The 23,223-nt window shown below is 43.7% G+C and overlaps 1 protein-coding gene across 1 annotated transcript in view; it reads right to left on the bottom strand.

Moving 5' to 3' along the window:
- CHSY3 (chondroitin sulfate synthase 3) overlaps positions 1-15,757 on the bottom strand; it is a 157,780-nt gene extending 142,023 nt beyond the window's left edge. Inside the window, exons 1-2 of the mRNA XM_074855434.1 lie at positions 15,049-15,757; positions 13,065-13,348 (exon numbers count right to left, since the gene is read on the bottom strand). Coding sequence (XP_074711535.1) covers positions 13,065-13,348; positions 15,049-15,757 — 993 coding nt within the window. The remainder of the gene's footprint in view (positions 1-13,064; positions 13,349-15,048) is intronic.
- Between the last annotated feature and the right edge of the window lie 7,466 nt (positions 15,758-23,223).

Raw genomic sequence — 23,223 nt, 5'->3', positions numbered from 1 at the left:
TGTCTCCCAGAGAAGCGGGAGTGTATTGAAGGATGCACCCCCCGACTTCTTTGAGGTTGCATTGTTGGACTCTTTAGACAAGCCTCCAAGGGGCAGAGGTGTGCTGAGTTGGCCCCATCCTGTAGCCATTTGTGGCTCTATTGTGTAGGCCAGACCCCATGCATGCATTGCCAGTGAACTGACAAGAGGCAAACATTCCTGCCCTGAAGCCAGATGCAACAAATCCTGTGGGAACAGAGAAAAAAAAAATAAAGGTGGGCAGATATGCTAATCAGCAGATACGATGAACTTAAAAAGGCACCAGAAAATTTTGCTCGGTGTGCACCCACCATCAAAGCCAGATCCCTGTGCACCCACCAACGAAGAACTGAAGACTGAGGACCAACAGAACGCCGCTGGATCCATGGTGGTGACTGTTCTTGCAGCCCTATCCCGCATCCTTGCTTTATTTCTGTCTTTTCCTTCCATTCTGTCTTATCGCTACCCCTCTTCACATTTTTTTTTAATAATAAAAACCTGTTTTAGGTATATGGCATTTGATCTCGTTTGCGTCTTAATCTCACTCTTGGGATCATATCGAAACCTGCCCCAACACTGGATCGGGACAGCAGGCTAAAGAGATCAGATGTAGGAATGAACACTGTTCCCTCCCTGTATAAAGACAGCAAATGGACTAATATAGGAGAGGTGACAAACTTTCCCTGAGTGAAGACTGACTGCCCTTAACCACACACTTTGGTGAAGTTTCCTGCTAGCACATGACTTTGTGTTCGCCAAAAGCGAAACACAAAAAAGCTGCTACAGCCTATGCCAAACTTAAGGGTGGCATCTCTCCTACAAGCCACGGGTTTCCCATTACAGCTATTAGAAAACGATATAAAAAAATAGGGATTCTGATCAGTGCAGAGAGAAGGTAGACTGATTCCACCTCAGCTCACACCGTCACAAACAGTAGCTTTAATGCCTGTGTGTGCTCTGTTCCCCCAGAGCTTCCTCAAGAAGTTTTATGGCTCCTCTTCTCATCATTAAAATGCCAAAAGGGCACCAAAACCAGATTTTTTCATACCTAAGGATGTAGCAGCATGTAACACAGGTCACTGCAAGTAGCCTCCAGAGGCAGTTTTAGGTCTACAACTTGCATTAATTTATTTACCTAGGAATTTTACCTCAGTTCTGCAAAAGCTGACATCTCTCTTCCAAGAAAGCTCCCAGAGCTGCCAGGAGCAGACTGCTTGTATGATGGAAAGACTGAGCTGTTTGTTTCATATTAGTTGCAGGACTGGTGCCAACCTCAAGACACAGACATGATCTAAACTGCCTAAGGAATAAAGATATATGTAAGATTTAATACACATAAATTTACTACTTATTGCTGAAGATTAATGCTGGAAATAATCCTTGCATTTATGCAAACCTTGTTTTCATGGGAACACATTTTCCAACCTATCCAAAAACGTCTTTTAAAAGACTGTATTTCATTGTAGGTATTTCAAGGGAATTGCCCAAGCTGTCACATTAAAAAGTACTGGCATGCTCTCCTAGAAGTTTCTTGTATGTATACGTACACACACACACACACATATATATATACGTACATGTGTGTGTATGTACACATATACACACAAGCTTTTTCAAGCTTTAGTTCCTTAAACAATTAATGGGAGACTTCCATTTTAATTCTTCATGAATTAAAGCATTCATAAACAGTACACACAGGATTTTTATTTTTTTCCAACTTAGGTATGAAGTCATAGCATGAAAAGATCTGCACCACAAGGTCAACACACTTCAACCAGAAACATCAACTCTACAGCAGACTCCAGTATTCATTCAGTATTTGTCTTGGCTACAATGGTGGTAGCGCAAAACTGGAAACTACTGCGTGTTTGTCTTCCACAGATGTTCAGCTTTGGATTCAAGTAACTGACTTGAAAAAGAAAGTCCAATGTTCAAAGATAGTCCTTTGAGCTCCTTTGGGGGTTTCTGATAATCTACATGTTTATTTGCAGTACTTTCATACTGAACATCAAAAAAGAAAATGTCAAATCACAGAGTATAAAGTTGAAAGACCAAAAGGCAACTTTCCTCTAAGATGCACTGAATTGCTTCCTTTAGTTGGAATGAAAGCCCTCAACAATTAACATTATGTGTGATTAAGCTCTTTGCGAGATGAAATCTTTCTTATTCACTGATCATTTGCCTGCTAAGAGGTACAGGTACACTTGGAACAACAGCTAGCATTCCACATGGGACGTGATCATGCAATACAGCACATTCCCTCTCCTACTACCACAGCATCTGCCCTTGCTGTGGAGGTCACTGTGCTAACGAGGAATATTGCCTTTACACAGGAAAAGGCAATTTTTATCTGATATTGCAACATCATGTTTAGGACAGCACAGTTTTCCAATAGCCACAGGATTAAACACGCAACTACTGTACTAGTAAATTTTAACACAAGTGAAATATTCTTCCAGCCAGAAGCTCAATAGGTGAAAATGGCTGAAGATGACACTGACCTAGTAGTACTAACCAACTGCAAAACAGTGATGAATTTACAGTGTGATGAAGCCTTAAAAATGGTAAATGTAATCCTGAGCTGCAGTAGTGAAGCTGAACATTAAGGGCCTGTAGAATTTACAGATGAGATCCCATAGATAGTGCCATACCTAATCCTGATCACCCATTAAAAAAAAAAAAAAAAAAAAATAAAAGAAGGGTGAATAAGAGAACAAGAGGAACAGAAAGCATGGATTCTTGTACCTCCCCAAATAAAAGGTCTGTAGTATTTATCCATATGGATGGGTAAGTACAAGGAACAAAACAGGAGCTTTCTAAAGTAAATATTAACAACTCATAGAAGAACAAATGGCTGCACATTTGCCTCAAACAAGTTAAAAGCACAAGTAAAGAAGCTACTTATTTCAGCAGTTGCATTTTTATAACAGTATTGCAGTGGCACAGAACGGGTAAAGTGGAAAACTCCAGTGTTTTAGATGGAGCTCAATACATTTATAAAAAGGAATGATGGGAAGCGTGAAAGGTACCTTAAATACCTCCTTCAAGTGTGAATGAATGGAAATTATCAACCTGCTAAATACAATAGTGTTGCTGTTTTATTATTTGTAATGATGAACAGATGCCAAAAACTCTAGTGATCATTTCTCATTACTATTTATCCCCAGTGAATAAAGAATAATGATACTATAAAAGACATAATAAATTTGAAACTGTTTAAAAAACAACAGAGCAACAATGTATGATTTTATCCTTGTACTAGTCATTAAAGCTTCTCTTCCCATATAACTGAAATACTTAATCCAGCAACTGTTTTTATTACCTACCTACATGATCATAATGGAAGTGATAAAGACGAAAAGTTACTTTATTTTTACAGGGTAGTATCTAGTCTGCAGAGACAGACTTATTTCAATCAAGCTGATTAATGTAATTATGGCTAAACAGAAACAACTATACTAAAAATCAACAAGAAAAGCACAAATCCCTTCCTCCCCCAACCCAGGGCATTGAATTTTATTTTCTTGTACCTACATTGAAGGTAACATGGATATGAAAACTGGTAAAACCATCAGCTAGTTTGTCTTCATTGGCCATTCCACAGATTTACAGCAGAACCTCCAAATAAATCTTTTTAAAGGCCATTTCAAAGGAAAACAGTAGCTCTCCAAATGACATTTAGCAATGGAAAATTAACAATGAAGTAATTTACTAAAATTATGAGTTTAGTACTAAACTAAACATTCCAATTAGCAACAGCGAAGTGCTTTTAAACTGAGATGAGTGGGAAGCTCCTGCAGTTCTGGACTTATCTGCAGGGATGCTAGTAGTGAGGTAGATATCACAATGTCCAGAAATATAAAACATTTGAGAGGTCCTATTTAATCACGTCAATAACTAAGCTACACTCAGGAACATATTTTAACATGTTTGTTTTTTTTTTCTGAGGCCCTCAGATTTCTCCCCTTTTGAATTAATGAACGTTTATCAGCATTTTATCAACAGCATACACAGTTAATGAAAATTCTATTCAGATCAATGTGGGAGCAATGCACTAGCAAAATACAGTCAGTAGGTGAATACTATAGAAGATAACTGACAGGAATACTATAGAAGATAACTGACATGTTTAATAGACACAAAACAACACTGTAACACTGGATTCTCACATGGGGGTGAGGTTCCTACAGTCCCAGATAGGTCTAGGCACAAGAATTGTTATAAAAATCATCAGTCTCCGGAAACAGCTGGTAACAAGTTAAATGACATACATTTAACAATCTTTATGAATATTCAGTGCTCAAAGTGGAGCAAAAAGGCAAATGGCAATACACTGCATTACTCCCAAAAATATTCATACACCCTTCCCACACACACATATATACACATCTACACACACATACACAGGGAACAGCAGAACCACATCATACTTTAAGACAAAAACTCATGAACGAAGTCTTACTTGCGAGGATGCAACTCCCAGTCATGAGCAGCTGATTCGCAGTAGCTGTGTTCTAACATGCCAAACTCAACAAAGGCACGTCAAGTCTGTTATTCCAGCCTACCTTCTTCCAGCATTTCCCTCTCCTGCTTCTAGCATTATGTGCAGCTAAAATAATAAAGCCGCTGCTGTTCAAAACATTTTTCCAGTGATGAGTTAGGAAGCTCAGGCTGGGTTGCGATAGTTGATAAGCATACTGAAGAAAGGAGACCAGCCCTTACTCATCCAAGGCTCTCTGCCCATAAAGACCATACCTCTCTTACATCTCTCTCCCATGAGTATACATGCCAACAGCACAGCATGGATAGGAATTTAGTACAGTAAGAACTAAGGCTAACAGATTTGGAAAAGGGAAGTGAGCACCAACTTACCACGGCCAGGATAGAGGAATGCCCAATACATAGTTTCGGTACAGAATTTTTTCTTAAAGGTACAAACAATAATCAATTTTTGCAAAGATGTAACAGACACGCTCTGCTACTCTAAGCAAACCTCAAGCATCAAATGCCACAAAAGCAATGTATATAGACTTGCATGATCCTCTTGGATACACTAATACTGCATTTCCCAAAATTACTACAGCCACATATTAAGAAAAAACACTTTTTACTATTTGACAGTATTTTCTATTACAGTCAACTACCCTCAGGTGCAATTATTTCCCCCTACCACGTCAAGAAAAATATCTTCAATCACAAAAATTCTGAGTAGCAGAAAAGAAGAATCCAAAACACTAGCACCTGCTTTCATTCATTCTAGCAGGACAGATTTATACCTAACAAATTATTTTAAAACAGCAATTAAAAATATCAATAGCCTATAACAGAAGTGTTTCATTTGCTGAGTTAAGCACTTTCCTAAAAACTTTATCATCAGCTACATCTGTTCTAGTTAAATTCCCTGACTTCTGGAACTGAGACTCATCCACTTGAGAAAAGTTTTCCCAAAACTGATAAAAAGTGACAGAAAAAGTCACTGTGTTTTATCACGATCAGTAATAGGAAGCTGTGCAATTCTGGCAGGATAGGAGCTGGTCCATAAGATAGTCCCCTTTGGTGATGAAAAGTTATTATGATAACAGGTATGCTACAGTTTGTAGCTGGAAAGAAAAAGCTTTCAAGGAAAACGGAAAGCCAAAAAGCTATGTTAAATTAGAAGCTGGAAACCAAAATACACATATATACAGAACAGCAGGACACAGATATAGCTATGAAGAGAAATGAAAAACAAGCTGAAAGCTAAATTCTTAAGCTTTACAGTAGAGAAACTGCAATAAATACCTAGAAGCACAGTTTAAAAGCTCCAAAGGACCTTCACTTATGGCCCTAGGAGCCTGGTTATCAACTAGGCACAAGCTTTAAATATATGCATATGTACGTACAAATGCCCATTTCCATGCACGCAGATTTACAGTGTATGCCTCATGTAGTAGTTAAGGTCACATATACTTCCACTGCATTGAGCCACGTATACAACTAAACAACTGCTGCATTTCTTTAGTTCATCTGCTTCCACGCATAAGGAGCTTGTTCACAAATGCTGCACCCAGAAAGGGCCCCATGAACAAACACCTCCTCTGATACCAGCAAATGCTGCCAAAAGGAGCATCGTCCCTGGCGATCAAATGATTGTCCTTCAGATGTTAATTTGTCCTTGAATGGTTATTAAAAAAGTAATAATAAAGAAACAAAAAAGCATAAAAGTTTAGGGGCTCAAATGCACTTTAAAGCAATCTTGAAAACACAAAATCCTTCGAACTATGAAGTGCACAAACAAACAAGGCACAAAATAACAATCTTGTCTGAAAATTATTAAAAGGAATACTTCCAGGTTTCTAAATCAAATATTTTATCACAAACTAAAAATTAAAAAAAAAACCCAAACAAAAAAAACCCCAAAACACCAAAAACAAAAACAAATAAACAATCTGTTCAGTCAGTACCTCTGGTTTTAATCTTCAGTATTCTAACTGCCTGGTTAAACCAGCACATTCCAGAGGTGACTTATTTTAGGCTTTTTTTTTTTTTCCACAAAGGTTAGTTTACTAAAGGTAAAACTTCAATCAGTGTGGAAAATAACTGTGGAAAATGTGTCTTGAAAGCACCAATAAAAAATAAATGAAAAGGTAACTGTCCTTTTCCTAGGTTCGTTTCAATACTAAATCATACACAAAATAGCATTCAAGAAGTCTGTATCATTACCAGGCTGCTTAACCTCCTCCAGAATTTCCTAAAATTATACCTCTAATTTAAGATGTTATTTGTTTCCTAAAGTATATATATGCTTTAAAAGAATTCTTAAAAGCAGGTCAAAAATCTTTTCTTAGTGTGATACCCAGAAAGCCAAAAATATTGCAGATGGTGGAAATGCAGCCAGGGTGGAACTACACATTTATTGCTGTCCAGTTCCAAACACCTACTAAAGAGTAACCAACTTGTGCACTCATCTTGAGCTTAAATCATTAGCCAGCACTGGTCAGATGGAATAAACTCCTCAAAGTGTAGCAGTTCTTGTAAATAACATATGTATTCTTTGAATATTTCATGTTATATAATGAAATCAAATAACTAAATCAAACATATTTTAGAGAATATGTTACAGCAGCATATACTGACAATGACTTAATACATACCTTCTCACATAAGAACTGAAAATAGGTGGAAATCAGTTTGCTCATGAGCACCACAGAATAAATAGTCTGAAGACCTAAAATGATCCAGCTACACTTTATACCTATTTATCTAATTGCAAAAAACTCCCAAGAAACATACAGAACTGGAAGACTAGCTTGAAAGATTATTCTAAAAATAGAAACATATTCTGGTTTTGATACCTAATGAAATACCACAGTAAATATAAGTACATTTAATTAGCACTTATTTCAAATAATTTCTGTAATGCTCCTTGTTTACAGCATCCATCTTCCCTCTTTGTGAACATTTTCTATTTCACTAGAAACACATCTTTTGATCTCATCAAAAGATGGGAAATTGTAAAGTGAAAGTCAGGAAAAAGTTAACCTCTGGGAAATTTTCTAAGTCGGGACAAGAGATACAAGAACAGTCCAGAAAAAGTAAAACCCATCAACTCTGGGGTTGGGAGGGAGCAGGAGGAGACAACCTGTGGACTATCAGTGTCTTCGAGAAGACTACACACGTTGAGAAACTCTAGACTATTTGATTCACCTGGCAATCTGCAATGAACACTTCAAAAAGGCTCAAGCAGGACAGTTTAACAAAACTCTTTGTCAAAATATGTCCAATAACCACAATCGAATCTGTGAAAGGGAAATTTATTTCAAAACACCTAGGAAAGACAAAATTTTAAAAATAAAAATAATTCTGGGAATATCTATAGAAACTAATGCTTCCCATGTGGTTTGGTTTACTTAAAGTAAAGTACAGAAAGCTATTTCAGTGTAAAAAGTAAAACCATCAGGGTTTCACTGTGCTTTGTTTCATGGACTCACTTAAAGCACTGAATCCACTGTTGACCCTAAAGCAGACAAGGTCTTCATCTGTAAGTCCCTTTAAAAACCAAGCTTATTCCTTGTATAATGTGATAGGCACTGTCAAGAGTGATAATGTGATGGGTGTAAATGAGATGACTCTTAAACAAGAGTTGTGCCACAACTGCATCATCTTATGTTGAAAGCTATTTTTAAACACACTTGCACAAACTTCTGCACTAGACTTCTGTGAAAATACCACCTCCAATATATCAATTGCACAAATCTTGAGAAAACGCTTCCAGTAAAATAAGAGCAAACATCAGAAAAAAGTTGAACATGTTTAAATTTAATTTTCATATGGGTTGAGAGATGATTCGAGATACCCATATGCAGAACTAAAGACACATTTTTAATCATTTAAGAATTTTTCCTAATGTTTTTGTTTTGTTTGTCTGTGGGATGCTTTGGTAATTCAAACAAGAGCTTATTCTTAGAGGAAAACCTTGGAAATATTTCCTTTAAGAATGTACAAACATTCAAAACAGACTAGAAAGCTGTTAGCTAGCCCACATAGTCCTGCACTTAAGTATCTGCTGGCATCTTAGAAGAAAATATATTAAGAAGGTATGTCCACGCTATTTTTCACATCATGGACATGAAAACACACTCCCAGAGTCCTCCAGCGCCTTGGTAACTCAGCACCAGGACTCAGAATTACACAGCTGTCAAACTCAAAAAAGGCACAAGCAGTATTTCCTCTTGGAGCACAGCCCCCAATCTGCAAACAAGCAGAAACCTAAGAGAAACTAACTCTTAACCAGGCTGAGAAACAGCCCCCTTAGCTCTTGGCTCTACAGCTAATATGACATCACACAGTGGACCACTGCCATGGGCTTGTGTGCACTGGCACAGACCTTCATGATAGCTGTGGTAATATCATCTGAGTTCTTGTCCCTGTTTCAGCTGGGATAGAGTTAATTTTCTGTTGTAGTTTAACCCCACCTGGCAACTAAGCACCCATAGCTCACGCCCCCCCACCCAGTGGGATGGTGCAGAGAATCGGAAAAAAAAAGTAAAACTCATGGGTTGAGATAAACACGGTTTAATAGAACAGAAAAAGGAAGAAAATAATAATGATGATGATAATAATGATGATGATGATGATAATAATAATAATAGAATTAGAATATACAAAACAAGTGATGCACAATGCAATTGCTTGCCACTTGCCGACCAATGCCCAGTCAGTTCCCGAGCAGCAGTCCCTGGCCAGCTTTCCCCCAGTTTATATACTGGGCATGACATCATATGGTATGGAACATGCCTTTGACCAGTTTGGGTCGGCTCTCCTGGCTGTGTCCTCGCCCACCTCCTACACCCCTCCAGCCTTCTCGCTGGCAGGGCATGAGAAGCTGAAAAGTCCTTGACTTAGTACAAAAACTACTTAGCAACAGCTAAAAACATCAGTGTGTTATCAACATTATTCTCATACTAAATCCAAACCACAACAGTTTACCAGCTACTATGAAGAAAATCAACTCGATCCCAGTTGAAACCAGGACAATCCTTCACAATAAAGACCCCCAAGAAAGGTATCCAACTCTTGCAGTCCTGCTGAGCCACCTGGGGAAATGCTTAAGACCCTCAATAACATGCAAGTAGCAGGGATGACTCTGTTTTCTCACCATGAACTTCCTCAAGTCCCAGTCAAGCTGGATCAAGAAGCAGCAAGAAGACAACGTGTTCCCAGGATAGATGATCCCAAGGGAGGCAACACCCCTGGGCAGTCAGCCCAAACTCCCCAGGTAAAAGAGCTGTTGAGTACTGATGCAGCTGAAGAAAACACTTTTGGTCAGGTTCAGGTTTCAAGTGGATCCCACCCCTGCTCCAGCTCACCACTGGGCTGCACAAGTCCTGCAGAACAGGACAGCAACAGAAAGGAGCAACCCCCTTCAGTGATGAAAGCCACTATTTAGGTTAGCTTAGAGCAACTGTCAAACTGCAGTCCGAGGGTAGGTTTTTGTCTCCTCCATGTCTCCTCCAGAAGTGCCCTAAAAACTGTTATTAGATTCACCCTCTCAGCAACCCAATGACTAATTCTTTATTTAAAGTGGAGGAGCTCCATCAGCAGAGACAGAGAGAGACTCATCACATCAGCCTTAAGTCATTTGGTATGTGGGAGCCCTCATTTCAAATCTGGCAGAGCAAGAATTAAACTCTAGAAAGCCCCAAGAATAAGAGTGGCTCATTGCAGGCTGGTACACCTCTTCTTTTCTCATTCATTCTAACAAAAAACCCCACCACAATATTGCACACCCACCCCCTCCCCCCCCCCGCCAAAACTCAAAGCTGTAACCCTCTCCTTGCCAGCAAGCATACTATGTATATAAACTAGCACAGCTTACTAGCTAACTCTAAATGGTAGCAGGATAAACCCTGTCGGGCAGCCAGTCTTACCCATGCCAGACAAGCTTGAAAGATCAAGCATTTTAGGTTTTCTGTTCTTTGACTTCTTTCATCCTCACCAAAAAAAGACCTTCTGATACACTTCTTAGAAAAGAAATCCAGTAAAAAATGATGCAGCAGTGGAGAAATCCAGTAAAAAATGATGCAGCAGTGGTTCAACTCTTCTAGAGCTTTTCTGCTTCCATGAATTTTAATGGAATAGTTTCCAGTTTGTATTAGTCTTCAGCAACAGATATTAAATACAAGTCATGCATCTTCCCAAAAGCAACAAAGTTCATAAAAACCTTGTAGCAGAGCAGGACTCAGTTTAATACTTACATACAACAAGAGGACTTCAGGACAAAAGTTAAACTGGGTATGCATAAAGTCCTGGCCCCAGTCTTAGGTTTTGCATGCATGTATCCGAGACAGTGATTCCCCTTCTAGCACACAGAGAGTGTTGATGATCTAAGGCAGGAATGAAAAAGCACACAGTAACAGTTTCAGTGCCCCCTTGCCACCAACTAATTTACCAGTCCGTAACATACCAATCTGTTCAGATGCAATATCAGACTGCTTGAAACAACCAGCTATACAGCACAAACTATGCCAAAGCACGAATGCAACTCTCTCTCTGGACACCCTGTTTTGCTCCTTCCCTTCCACACAGATTTAACGCTGGGGTAGCATCCCAAGATGCTTTATCTTAACAGTCATCTGCATCTTCTGAAACATCTCCTGTACTGGCAACAGTCAGAGATTCTTCTAACAGACAGAAATACTGGTCAGAAAAGAGCAGCTGCTATTGCAGTGCCTAACACATTTTTTTCTTTCTTCCATTCTTTATTATATAGACCTAGGGAGTTCAAGAGGAACTAACAGTCAAGACTGGTGTCACTCTATTCCAGATCCCATAAAAACATACTTTTTTTCCAAAAAGTTTATGTTTTCAGGCCCCAATCCTACCATGAAAAGTTGAGCTTCTGGGCAGTCACATAACTCAGTCTCCAAAACTGAAGAAGATTTTTTTGCTCTGTACCACTTATGTTCAGTGCCTGGAGCCAGAATTTCCTGACATTCAACATCAAAATAAATTATAACCATAGTGATAATGTTATCTATTATCAGTTTTCTTCCCTTACCCAGATTTCCTCCCAACAAGACAAACCAGAAAAACAAAATCAAAACCCCTTCCAAGATACGACTGTCAAGGCAGAGACATAATTCTGCTACCTGATACAGTTCAGCAGGCATCACACGCCCATAAGGATTTGAAAACGACCTTGTACAGACACAGCCCAAACCCATCAAGTGTAAAATTAAGCTGCCAATGTAGTGTGCAGTTTGGAAGTCTGATTAAGAACAACTAGTCCTACATTGATACCCATCTGCATGATAAAAGCCTTCCCTGCTCTACCAGTGCAATGGGTGTATTATTTTACGTTGGTATTTACAACGTTTATTGAAACAGTCTCTAAAAGTACCTTTCTATTGTGAAGTAAAGGATAAGATTTTCACCTCTAAGATTTCTAGTTAGTGTCAACTATTCAGTATTTACTTTCATTCATGTGTTTACATGCACTGTAGCCTACCAAACCCATTTTTAAAATGGATACCTTTCCCCAGGACATTCAGAAAAACACTAATCCACAAAATTAATTATTTTTCCTGTCTTTTTGTCGTTAATAGCACATAACCTCTTTCAGTGGCCCATTTAAATGTTTTTTTCCTGCTTAATGAGGGAGTGCCATAAGGGCAAGAGTATATTAATATTAAAGAACCAGTGAAAATAACTAAAATCATATCCATCATATTAGCTATCACCCTTTACCCTTCCTGGCAGTTGCATGCTTAGTCTATTTTTATCTACAAAGATAGTTTTGCCACTAACCACAATACTTCCAGAGGAATAGGCCTGAATTTTAGTTACGGCATTGCAAGCAGACTTTTTGGGTATTGCAACACATCTTCATTACTTTAGAAAACGCTACTACTGAATGAAGTCCTTTGCTCCTAAAATGACTTCAGCGTAGGAAGATTTGTTACACTGTATGTGTACACTGTATGTTATACACTAAGAAAACCACTGTTAAAGGTGTATCACAGTCACAGGCAGTGTAACAAATCTCATTTCTGTACAAGAAAAAAAAATCCACCCCTATTTCTGCTTTTGCCAGTAATGATCTCCATTAAAATACATCTGAGTAAATAAGAAAATACAAGCGATTCTTCTTCAAATATCACAACATATTTTAAGAACCTGAAAGGCAGAACAAAAAGATATGCCACATCCTTAGTCAAAACCAAGTTCTTAAAAAGATCCAGCCTGAAGAGCTTACGTCAAACACAGCAGCATCCTGTCAAGGACTGTATGTAGAAATGCTCAAGGTAATGCTTTAGCAACTTATAGCATAGCAGTACTGACAACATGGCTGCAGTAATTGTCATCAATGAAAATTAAAAGACACAAGTAGAAATAAATATGCTTGCAGCAACACACCATGAATGTTTTCATCTCCCTTACACTCTGCAGTTTACATTCTGATGCACACAATAAAACGTAATTATGGTGGAAAGAGATTGCACTTAGGTTGCAAGATGTAAAACTCTGTAAACAAACTGCACATTGCAATTTACACTGTCACTTACCTCATAAGACCAAACACACTGAGTTCCTCCAAACCTTCGGACACACCTACCCACCTCCACGTCCTCATGAGTGGTGTACATTTCTTGAAGGCATTCACCTATATGTGGCACCATTCTCCTGAGAACCTCCCGGCTGAAGATCATTCCCGGCCCTCCCATGCAGAAATTCTCTCCAGGCTCCAGCCCGAGTTTTCCAAGTTCTTCAATATTACCCAGACCAGTCTGTCCCAAATACAGAGGTTTACTGCTGTTCAGTGAGCGAAGAAACTCCTCCAATTTTTCACCTGAAAAAGAGAAAAGATTACTGTTATTTCTCTGGCTAGTTTGCCAGCCATCTCTCTTCCTGTACCTCAAGCTTTTTTAAAACATAACACAGGCAGCTGAGACTATCACAGGAAATCACTTCCAAAGCAGTATCCTAAACCTAATTGAAAATATCCTTGGACAAGTTTACCTTCATCAGATTTTTTTTTTAATTAATTAATATTACAAGGACATTTTCATTCAGCCAAAAGCCAGAATATGGTAACAACTTCATTCTACCAGTGAACCTTGTTCTGCTCAGCCCTTAGTGATGGAAAGCACTCCCTTGCTAGGACAATCTGACAATATAGTTCCAGGCTGGGGGGGGGGGGTATTATTTTAATAGGATTAATTTTTGAAAAGTCCTGAGCAAATCTAAATTAATCAAGACAAATATGTTTGATTACAGAGTCATTGCAGGAACAAGGTAAAATTCGGGCTCCTTCCAAAGTATTTCCAATGCTACAATGTCTACACACTTCTTCAAACTTCCTACCTATTTAAGAAATCGTGATTTCCTATCTACTTGAAATTAAAAGTTTCTGGATAGGTTTAGCTCAGAACCTTGGATCCACTTAAAGACAGGTTCATTACAACTCAAAAATGCGCCCAAAGAAAACACTGACAACTTTTATGTCTGCAACCGAATACATACACATATATACACACGTGTGTGCGTGCGCATATTTCACAGACAGCTGACAAGCAAGCAGCCCATTAAACGACTCAAAATCAAGTGACAAATAGGGATGTCCACAGTTACCTCCACTTAAAGTGCCTGCAACAGTGTGAGCAACCACGCTCACAGCCTTACATCTTCAGCCTCTCTTTCTTTCCTAAGAACAGGACACTGCACGGGTAACAGCTGCAACAAGCGCGGGCCAGAGGAAAGAGGGTTGCAGAACACCATTCCCTAACGTGCTATACAACTCGCATGGAAATAGGGCGAGGACGTTCCAGGGACACACTCTGCAAAGGCGAACAAGCAGCTTTCCAAGTGGTCTTCGGAAGCTGCGTTTCCTCAGCCCAAGCGTCGGCGAGCCAGCGCAGAACTGCTAGCGCTGAAAACACCATTTCCGAGGAGCGCCGAACCGAAGCCTCCGGGCTGAGCCGCCGCCGGCCGCGTTCCCCACCGCTCCCGCCCGCCGCCTGCGTACGGGCGGCGGGACAGGGCGGTACCGAGACCCTCACGCCGCGCAGCCGATCGCGGTGGGACGCGGGGTCGTCACCACCCCGCCGCTCCCTGCCCACGCCCAGCCCCGCCACCCGCCGGGCCGGGCCGGGCCGGACCCTCTCCGCCGGCCCACGGCTGAACCTGCCCCGGAGGGCCGCAGCACCGGGACCCCGCGCCCACGCAGGGGCCGCTCACCTTTCCCGCCGCGGTCCAACCCGCCGCCTCATGCCTTCAACGCGCCTCGGCCTCCCCAGAGGCGGCCCGGCCCCGCTGGGGCACATCGGAGCAGTCGCCAGGGCCGCAGCGCCGGGACGACACCCCACGCCCCGCGACGGGGGCTGGCAGCAAACGCCGCCGGGGCGGGGGATGGATCGAGGTAGCCTCTGCGCCACCCCCCCCCCCCCACCCCGGCCGGGAACCGACTCTCCCCACCTCCGGGGGAGCCCGCCGGGTCCCTCGGCCACCGCTCCCCTCCCTCCCGCCAGCGGCGGGGCGCTTCCCAGTCACCTTTAATGTAGACGTCGTCGTCCGCCCGCATGAACCACTCGTACTTGTCCAGGTAGTGGTCATGCATGTACTTGATCATCATGAAGGACTTCTTCTGCGGCGGGTAGGAGTCGTCCACGCCGGGCAGGGCGACGACGGGCAGCGGGGGCAGCCCGGGGGGCGCGGCGGAGCCCTGGCTGGAGAAGAACTCCACGCGGCCCGGCACCGAGGGCGCCCACGTCCGCTGCGCCGCCACCGCCCGGCTGCCCAGGTACTTCTGGGCCGTCATCACCCCCACGTAGAGGAAGTTGCGGGGCTTGGCGCAGCCCGGGCCCCCCCCCCAGTCCCCGCTCCCGTTGTGGCTGCTGCCTGGCCGGCCGCTCCGCTTCTCGCCGCCTTCCTCCTCTTCCTCCGGCTCCCCGTCCCCACCGGCGGCGGGGTTGGAAACCGTGCCCTCCTCCGCCGCCGGCGGCAGCTCCCAGGGGTTGCTCCTGAAACTCGTGCCGCCCAGCACCGCCGCTGCCTCCGCCTGCTGCTCCCCCGGAGCCGCCGCGTCCCCGGCCGCCCCCGGCCCTGCCGAACGGCCGTAGTAGGAACAGAAGCTGGCGCCGCGCCTCTTCTTCTCGCTCAGCTCGGCCACTCTGGGGGCGATGAGCCAGGAGGCGGCGGTAAAGCCCAACACCAGCCCCAGCACCACGCTCAGCCAAGGTCTTCGGGGCCGCGCTGCCATGGCGCGGGCGGGGCGGCTCCCGGAGCGCCGCTGCCGCCGCCGCCACCGGCGTCCCCCGCCGCCTCCCGCTGGAGGCGACCCCCGTCCCGCGGAGGCCCCGGGAGCGGCGACTGCCGGCGCGCCTCCGTGCCCCGCCGCGGTGGCCCGGGCGGCTGCGCTGCCCCCGAGCCAAACTTCTCCGGGCGGGAGGGCGGCGGAGCACTAGCGGCAGCCCCTCCGCTCCGCTGGCACCTTGTCACCGCGGCGGCTGGTCCCTCCCCGCCCCTCCCACCGCTCTGCCTCCTCCACACGGCAGCGGCGGCGGCGGCCCCCGCTCCGCTCTCGCCGCTCAGCCGGCTCCCTCCGTGGCTTCCGAGCGCCTCACCCCGGAGGGCGCCGCCGCCGGTGCCCGAGCCGCGCCGGGGAAGTGGCGGCCACCGCCGCCGCCGCTCCGGAAGGAAACGATTTTTTTCGGTGCTGCTCGCGGATCCCCCGCGCCGCGGCCCCGCCATGCTCCGGCGCCCCGCTCCACCCGCCGGGGCCGGGGCCGGGGCCGGGGCCAGGGCCGGGGCCGCCCGCCCGCCGGACGGTGGGGCGGTGTTGCCTGGTCGCGCCGCTTGGCCCTGGTGCGCCCCGCTGCCGCCGCCTCGTCGGGAGAAACCGGAGGCTCCTCTGCGGCCGCTGCTTCACATCGCCCGGGGGCGGCCAGGGGACGCCGGGTGGGACCGTCATGCCCTGGTTTCTGATCCGACGGGTGGTCATGGAAAGGCAGGTCAGGGGTGCAGTTCTAGGAGGAGGGAAGCCGTCTCCTCTGCCCCTGTTCTACCCTCTGCTCACCGGCCCCGCACAGCTAACAACTTCGCAGCCAAGACCTGTAGCCCTACCTGACCATGTCTTTTCCTGTGGCATGGATTCCCACAGCCTGAGTGTATTACTACTATCACGAGCTCCAAGATGCTGGGCCATTGCCTCCTTATCCTCCCGACCTCAGGGAAACTGCGCTGTTCACAGCCAAGGATGACCGACGAGGAAATTAAACGTCCAGGCCACTGTGCCTATAGGGACAGCTTTAATTCTGAAGTTGAAGATCTCCCTCATATCCTCCACACTTATATGCATTCCTAATTTAATTGTGCAAGATGCTCATCTCCAGCAAAAGCCATAAATTGTTCCTCATATCCATTTGTCATTTCACTGAAATACATCCAAGTCAGTGAAGATCCAGTAGCATACGTTTAATTGTTTGTCAGCAAAACCACCCATTTTTGTAGCTAAGTCTGTGCGATTGTCTATCACTTTACATGAGTTTATCAATTGTCAGACACATATGTCAAGGCGAGAGGAGGAGTGTGGAAGCTGGTATTGTGTGATGCTAGCAAAAGTAAGGGAACAGCGAGAGATAAAATTCAAGCCTTTTTCCAAAAAAAACCCAGAAATTACTTTGCCCACGTAACAAAGAAAAAAGCTTGCCCTGCATGGTCTTTAGCTATGAAGAGGTCACTTACTGAAGTAAATTTCAGTTTTTCCTTGTGCCTCCATCACATGCAGCAGGCAGGCTGTGTGCTCTTTGTGGTTTTGAGATGTGTGAGCATCAGGCTCAGGAAACATACCCTCTAGCTTCCCCAGGGCTGAGCATCCTTTCCAAAGCAGCCCATCGTTAATTTCCTCCCTATGCACACCCAAGCTGGAGCATTTATAATGGCCAAGCAGCGAGGCACTAGGAACAGGCACATATGTGTATTCACTCCAGCTGTCACCACTAAAAACAACAGCCCTGGCAATGTGTCCAGGCACATAAACACCACCGGAGATGTTCTGTGAGCAACAAGGTGGCAGATCATGGGTCTGTATTCACCAAGCTAACAGGCAGCAAGCTAAGCAGGAAGGCTGTGAGAAAGCCTTTGCCGTGGCGCTAGAAATGATCAGTATTATGAGTGCCTCAGCTTTCCATATGAGTCTTCCACTTAAAAATGTTATCTCCCACTTCTTCTCCCCCAGCTCCTTGCAAACAGTTGGGGGTTGCTGGGTTCCAGAAAGTCATGGACAGTACAACCTCAAGCAGTGAGGGCTCCTTTACATCTACAAAACGCCACCATTACCATGCCCTAAATTTTCAGAAAAATTTTTGCTGGGGTTGCAGAGGTACAATGTGTGACACTAAGCACCTTCCATTGCTTATGCACACACTGAAACACCTCCAGTCAGTGTCAGCTATGCCAACTCCGCAGGTCTGACAGGGCTTATTTTTGTCACAAAAAGAGCAGCTGGACCCATGAGAGGTGACCATAAAGCCTTTTACGTACTTCCAAGATGGAAAAGGAATTTAAGGTGTTGTGTGTTATCAAGATAGTTTATAAAGGATTTGAGTACAAGGATTTACCTGCATTTATACTTTTTGTTCAACACTATATCAGTATTTCCATACACCGTGGGGAAATCTGTTGAAGGTTTGTGGGTTTTTATGGACCGACCAAGACACAGACTGGACGTATTTTATAGGAGCAACGGTGGCATCTAGTGGTTAATACCTGCGTTCAGTAAAGGAGTGAAACCCAGAATGCCTTTCCAATTAAAATAAATAGTTGCTATAATAACTTGTCAAGCTTGGTACTGTGAGTTCATGACTAGATGGCTTGTTACATGTTATAATTCATTTGACAAGAATATTACATCAATGTCACACTGAATGTGTTTGGAGGGAATGGGAGAGGCCAGGGCAAGGTGATAGCTTCAAAAATTTGGAAGATAATTTAGTAACAAAAATTCGATTAGAAATTAGAAAATCTGCCCTCTGTCCACCATACCATGTGTTTCTAATTATAATCTCAGTGGAGTCTCTTAACAGTTTTCATTTTTCTTTTGCAAAAAAAGGTGAAAAATGCAATCTCCCATTTCATTCCCATAGTTTTGCACTCTCTAATCACATTTTACACACATGTCCTTTAATGAAGGAACAGCAGAACCATAGGTGTATCCTTGCCCTTAGTAATATTTTTAAACTAAAATAATATTTTTTAACTCTAGAAGAAGTGGCCAATCTTTCTTACACAACGATGCCAGCAGAAGCCAGAGTTCAAATGTGTGGATATCAACTTCCCACTCTTACTTTACTTTTTTGAAAGTCATTCTGGCCACACAGAACCCAGCCATTTTGTCTTCAACAAGCACAAAGCCCCAGACTGAAGGGGTGGTCAACACTTCTACAGTGTCAGAGAGGAACAGAGCTGTTTTTTCCCCAACTTTTTTTCCTATGCCTTAGTAGTAGTCTTACTACTTTTTTTCTCAGGTGCAAGTCCAAAGCCACCAGTGAAAAAATTGCTAGGAATTACTGGTAGTGTTCAAATTCCATACTGGACAGAAAATAAAGGAAGATAAATCTCAAGTGCATTCTTGGATGTTTTCACTCAACTAGCTTGCCAAGATATCTGAATATGACGCTGACACTTGAGCTGCGGTTTATGGATTGTACCTATCATGTAAAGGGCATCTAAACCAAGATAGTGATCACACCATTCACAATCTCTTCTCAGCAGCTGTAGGTGAAAAACACTGACTAAAGATAGCTGCACTTTAAGTGACGCTGAGGGTAAGTTGAGAAAATATCTTTGGGCACAGTCTTTGATCCTGCTGGTCCCATGTCCTATGTCAGTCATCTCAAGAAAGGATGCTTTAACAGTGTAGGTTGATCAGCTGAAACAGATCGTTATAGACTCATATGAAAAGCACGATCCTCCTGCCATCATCTGTTCATCAACAGCATTGCACTGAAGGTCCCTAATCTAAGGTCCTGGAGCTAAGCAGACAGATGTGTTGAAGACGTTATTGCGTGATTACAAGACAGACCTGAAATAATGTCATGCCAGTGGCTGGAGTAACTACTTTGGGGAAACGTTTAGCTGTGCATTCTGTAATGCTAGTGGTGGAAATTTGCCACATCTCTTTCAACTCTAGTATACCTACTTATGGTCCTAAAATGCTGAAGTGAGAGGACAAATCACAGAACCAGAGTTCTGAAAAACAGATTGACTGCAGGGAAATTTTCCTTTGTCTTCTTCTCTCTCTCTCATCCTTTATCTTCAATAAGCATCATAAACTAATGATATTTCATCTCATTTTTCTGACAGCACAAGGGTGTAGCACAGTGTGCATGATGAATATTTTGTCTATTGCCCAGGAGAAGATTAGAGCTGAACAGGGAAGAAAAAGCATCCAATTTAATTCCACCCTCAGAAAGGAGCTCACTGAACTGAATTCTGTTCCAGCTTTATTTCGCTTAACCCTAGATATCCTACATAAACAAATAGGTCTGTTAGAACAGTGAGATTTCTTTTCTTCATTAGTAAACAGTTGCTAAAGCATGCAATATGTCAGCTGTAAAAGAAAACTGAAGCGTGATTGTGAGGAGAAATTAATTGCTCCAGTTGTATTAGAGATGTCACTTCAGATAGAACTCCTGACCCTTAACTGTGCTAAGTTTTGCTCTAAAGAGAGCTTTATGGAATAGTAAGATTAAATATATACATAAATACAGGCACACATGTCAAAGATCAAGTAGCTGTTATGGTATTTGTTGATAAAGCAGCTTAGTGCCATTCCAGCTAAGAGACCATTTACTTGGGATTCTCAGTATGATGAGTCTCTCAGCTTTCCATATGAGTTTTGTTTGTATGTGTGTTGGTAGAGAAGTCATATGATGCACAGTTCCCCCAAGGCAGACCAAAATCAACTTTAACGTGTAATTAGGTTTTTTATTTAGCTTTCGAGGTATTAAGGACGGGTTCAGAGAATTTCAGAAATGGAAAACAATTTCAGATCTCTATTTTAAGTTCTGTTTAAGAGGACGTTGGTAACGTATTGTGTGAATTCAAAAACCAGCCTTAAGGATGGCTTCAATTTGTGTTGTAGCAACTACTACAAACAACTCTAGCTCTCTTAGGAAGTTAAGAGACAGTAATAGCAATGAATGCCATTTTCAAAACAAAACAAAACAGCCTAAAAAAATGGTGAGATATGGATCTGCTTGATTCAAGAAAGGGGAAACTCAAGACTGAAATATTCATTATTGAAAGGACTGGAGCTATTACTATCACTAATCACAGAATCACACAGAATCATCTAGGTTGGAAAAGACCTTGAAGATTATCCAGTCCAACCATCAATCCAACATTAACAGTTCCCAACTACACCATATCCCTCAGCGCTATGTCGACCTGACTCTTAAACACCTCCAGGGATGGGGACTCCACCACCTCCCTGGGAAGCCCATTCCAACACCTAACAACCCGTTCTGTAAAGAAATGCTTCCTGATATCCAGCCTAAACCTTCCTTGGCGCAACTTGAGGACATTCCCTCTTGTCCTATCGCTTATTACTTGGTTAAAGAGACTCATCCCCAGCTCTCTGCGACCTCCTGTCAGGTAGTTGTAGAGGGCGATGAGGTCTCCCCTCAGCCTCCTCTTCTCCACACTAAACAACCCCAGTTCCCTCAGCCGCTCCTCGTACGACCTGTGCTCCAGACCCTTCACCAGCTTTGTTGCCCTTCTCTGGACACGCTCGAGCAATTCAATGTCCTTTTTGTAGTGAGGGGCCCAAAACTGAACACAGTTATTGAGGTGCGGCCTCACCGGTGCTGAGTACAGGGGTAAGATCACTTCCCTGTCCCTGCTGGCCACGCTATTTCTGATACAAGCCAGGATGCCATTGGCCTTCTTGGCCACCTGGGCACACTGCTGGCTCATGTTCAGCGGGCTGTCAATCAACACCCCCAGGTCCCTCTCTGACTGGCAGCTCTCCAGCCACTCCTCCCCAAGCCTGTAGCCCTGCTGGGGGTTGTTGTGGCCGACGTGCAGCACCCGGTATTTGGCCTTATTGAAACTCCTCCAGTTGGCCTGAGCCCATCGCTCCAGCCTGTCCAGATCTCTCTGCAGAGCCTCCCTACCCTCGAGCAGATCAACACTCCCACCCAACTTGGTGTCATCTGCAAACTTACTGAGGGTGCACTCGATCCCCTCGTCTAGATCATCAATAAAGATGTTAAACAGGAGAGGCCCCAAAACCGAGCCCTGGGGGACACCCCTCGTGACCGGCCGCCAACTGGATTTAACTCCATTCACCACAACTCTTTGGGCCCGGCCATCCAGCCAGTTTTTTACCCAGCAAAGCGTGTGCCCATCCAAGCCACGAGCAGCCAGTTTTGCCAGGAGAATGCTGTGGGAAATGGTGTCAAAGGCCTTACTGAAGTCACGGAAGACAACATCCACAGCCTTTCCCTCATCCAATAAGCAGGTCACCCTGTCGTAGAAGGAGATCAGGTTTGTCAAGCAGGACCTGCCTTTCATAAACCCATGCTGACTGGGCCTGATCATCTGGTTGTCCCGCATGTGTTGTGTGATGGTACTCAGGATGAGCTGCTCCATCAGCTTCCCGGGCACCGAAGTCAAGCTGACAGGCCTGTAATTTCCCGGATCATCCTTCTGACCCTTCTTTTGATGGGCGTCACATTGGCCAATTTCCAATCTGTCAGGACCTCCCCAGTCAGCCAGGATTGCTGGTAAATGATGGAAAGCGGCTTGGAGAGCACCCCAGCCAGCTCCTTCAGCACCCTCGGGTGTATCCCCTCCGATCCCATAGACTTGTGTGTGTCTGTGTGATGCAGTAGTTCACTGACTATCTCCTCCTGGATTGTGGGGGGGTCGTTCTCCCAGTCTCTGTCTTCTGGCTGAGGAGGCTGGATTCCCTCAGTACAACTAGTCTTGTTATTAAAGACTGAGGCAAAGAAGGCATTAAGCACCTCAGCCTTTTCCTCATCGCTTGTTACCATGTTTCCTCCTGCGACTAGCAGGGGATGGAGGCTCCCTCTGGTTTCTAATCAGACAGGTCTGAAAATTTTGCAGTAGGGTCTCAGTCTTCGAGGCCTAAACAAAACTTTTTTCACAGCTTTTTCACTTTTTTTCTTTAAAACATCACCAGGAAGCAGTGATTAGCTCCCTCTTCGTTGTGTGAGGTTACAGAAAATTTATAGCGTCTAAGTGATAGATCGTAATGTGCCCACCCCACAAAAATGGCTCACATCAGAACTAGCATGGCGATCTGCAAAAGACAAAGAAATTTCAATTGTCTTGTAGAGCAAACTTTTGAAAACATTAAGCTTGAAATTCCGCTTGGGCATTCAATATTATTTTGGAGGCATATACACATCACTTACGGAGCAGTAGTTGTAACTGCGAACTATCCTTTAACATTTTTATAAGCATATATTTATTCATTGATACATCTGGGTAATCATATGCATTAGTAGTATATTAACTAAGAAAAAATTATATTGTCTTTATTATTATGTTCCAAAGCTCCAGGGTGTTTATGCTGAACTTGTGTCCCAATCTAATGTTGGGGGAGGTTTTGATATGATCCTAAGAGTGAGATTAAGACACAAATGAGGTCTAATGCCGTACACCCCAAACAGTTTTTACTATTAAAAGTGAAGAGTG

This window comes from Strix uralensis, chromosome Z (genome assembly GCF_047716275.1).
Source record: "Strix uralensis isolate ZFMK-TIS-50842 chromosome Z, bStrUra1, whole genome shotgun sequence".
NCBI classification, from domain to species: Eukaryota; Metazoa; Chordata; class Aves; order Strigiformes; family Strigidae; genus Strix; species Strix uralensis.
This window is presented reverse-complemented; position numbering and strand designations above follow the sequence as displayed.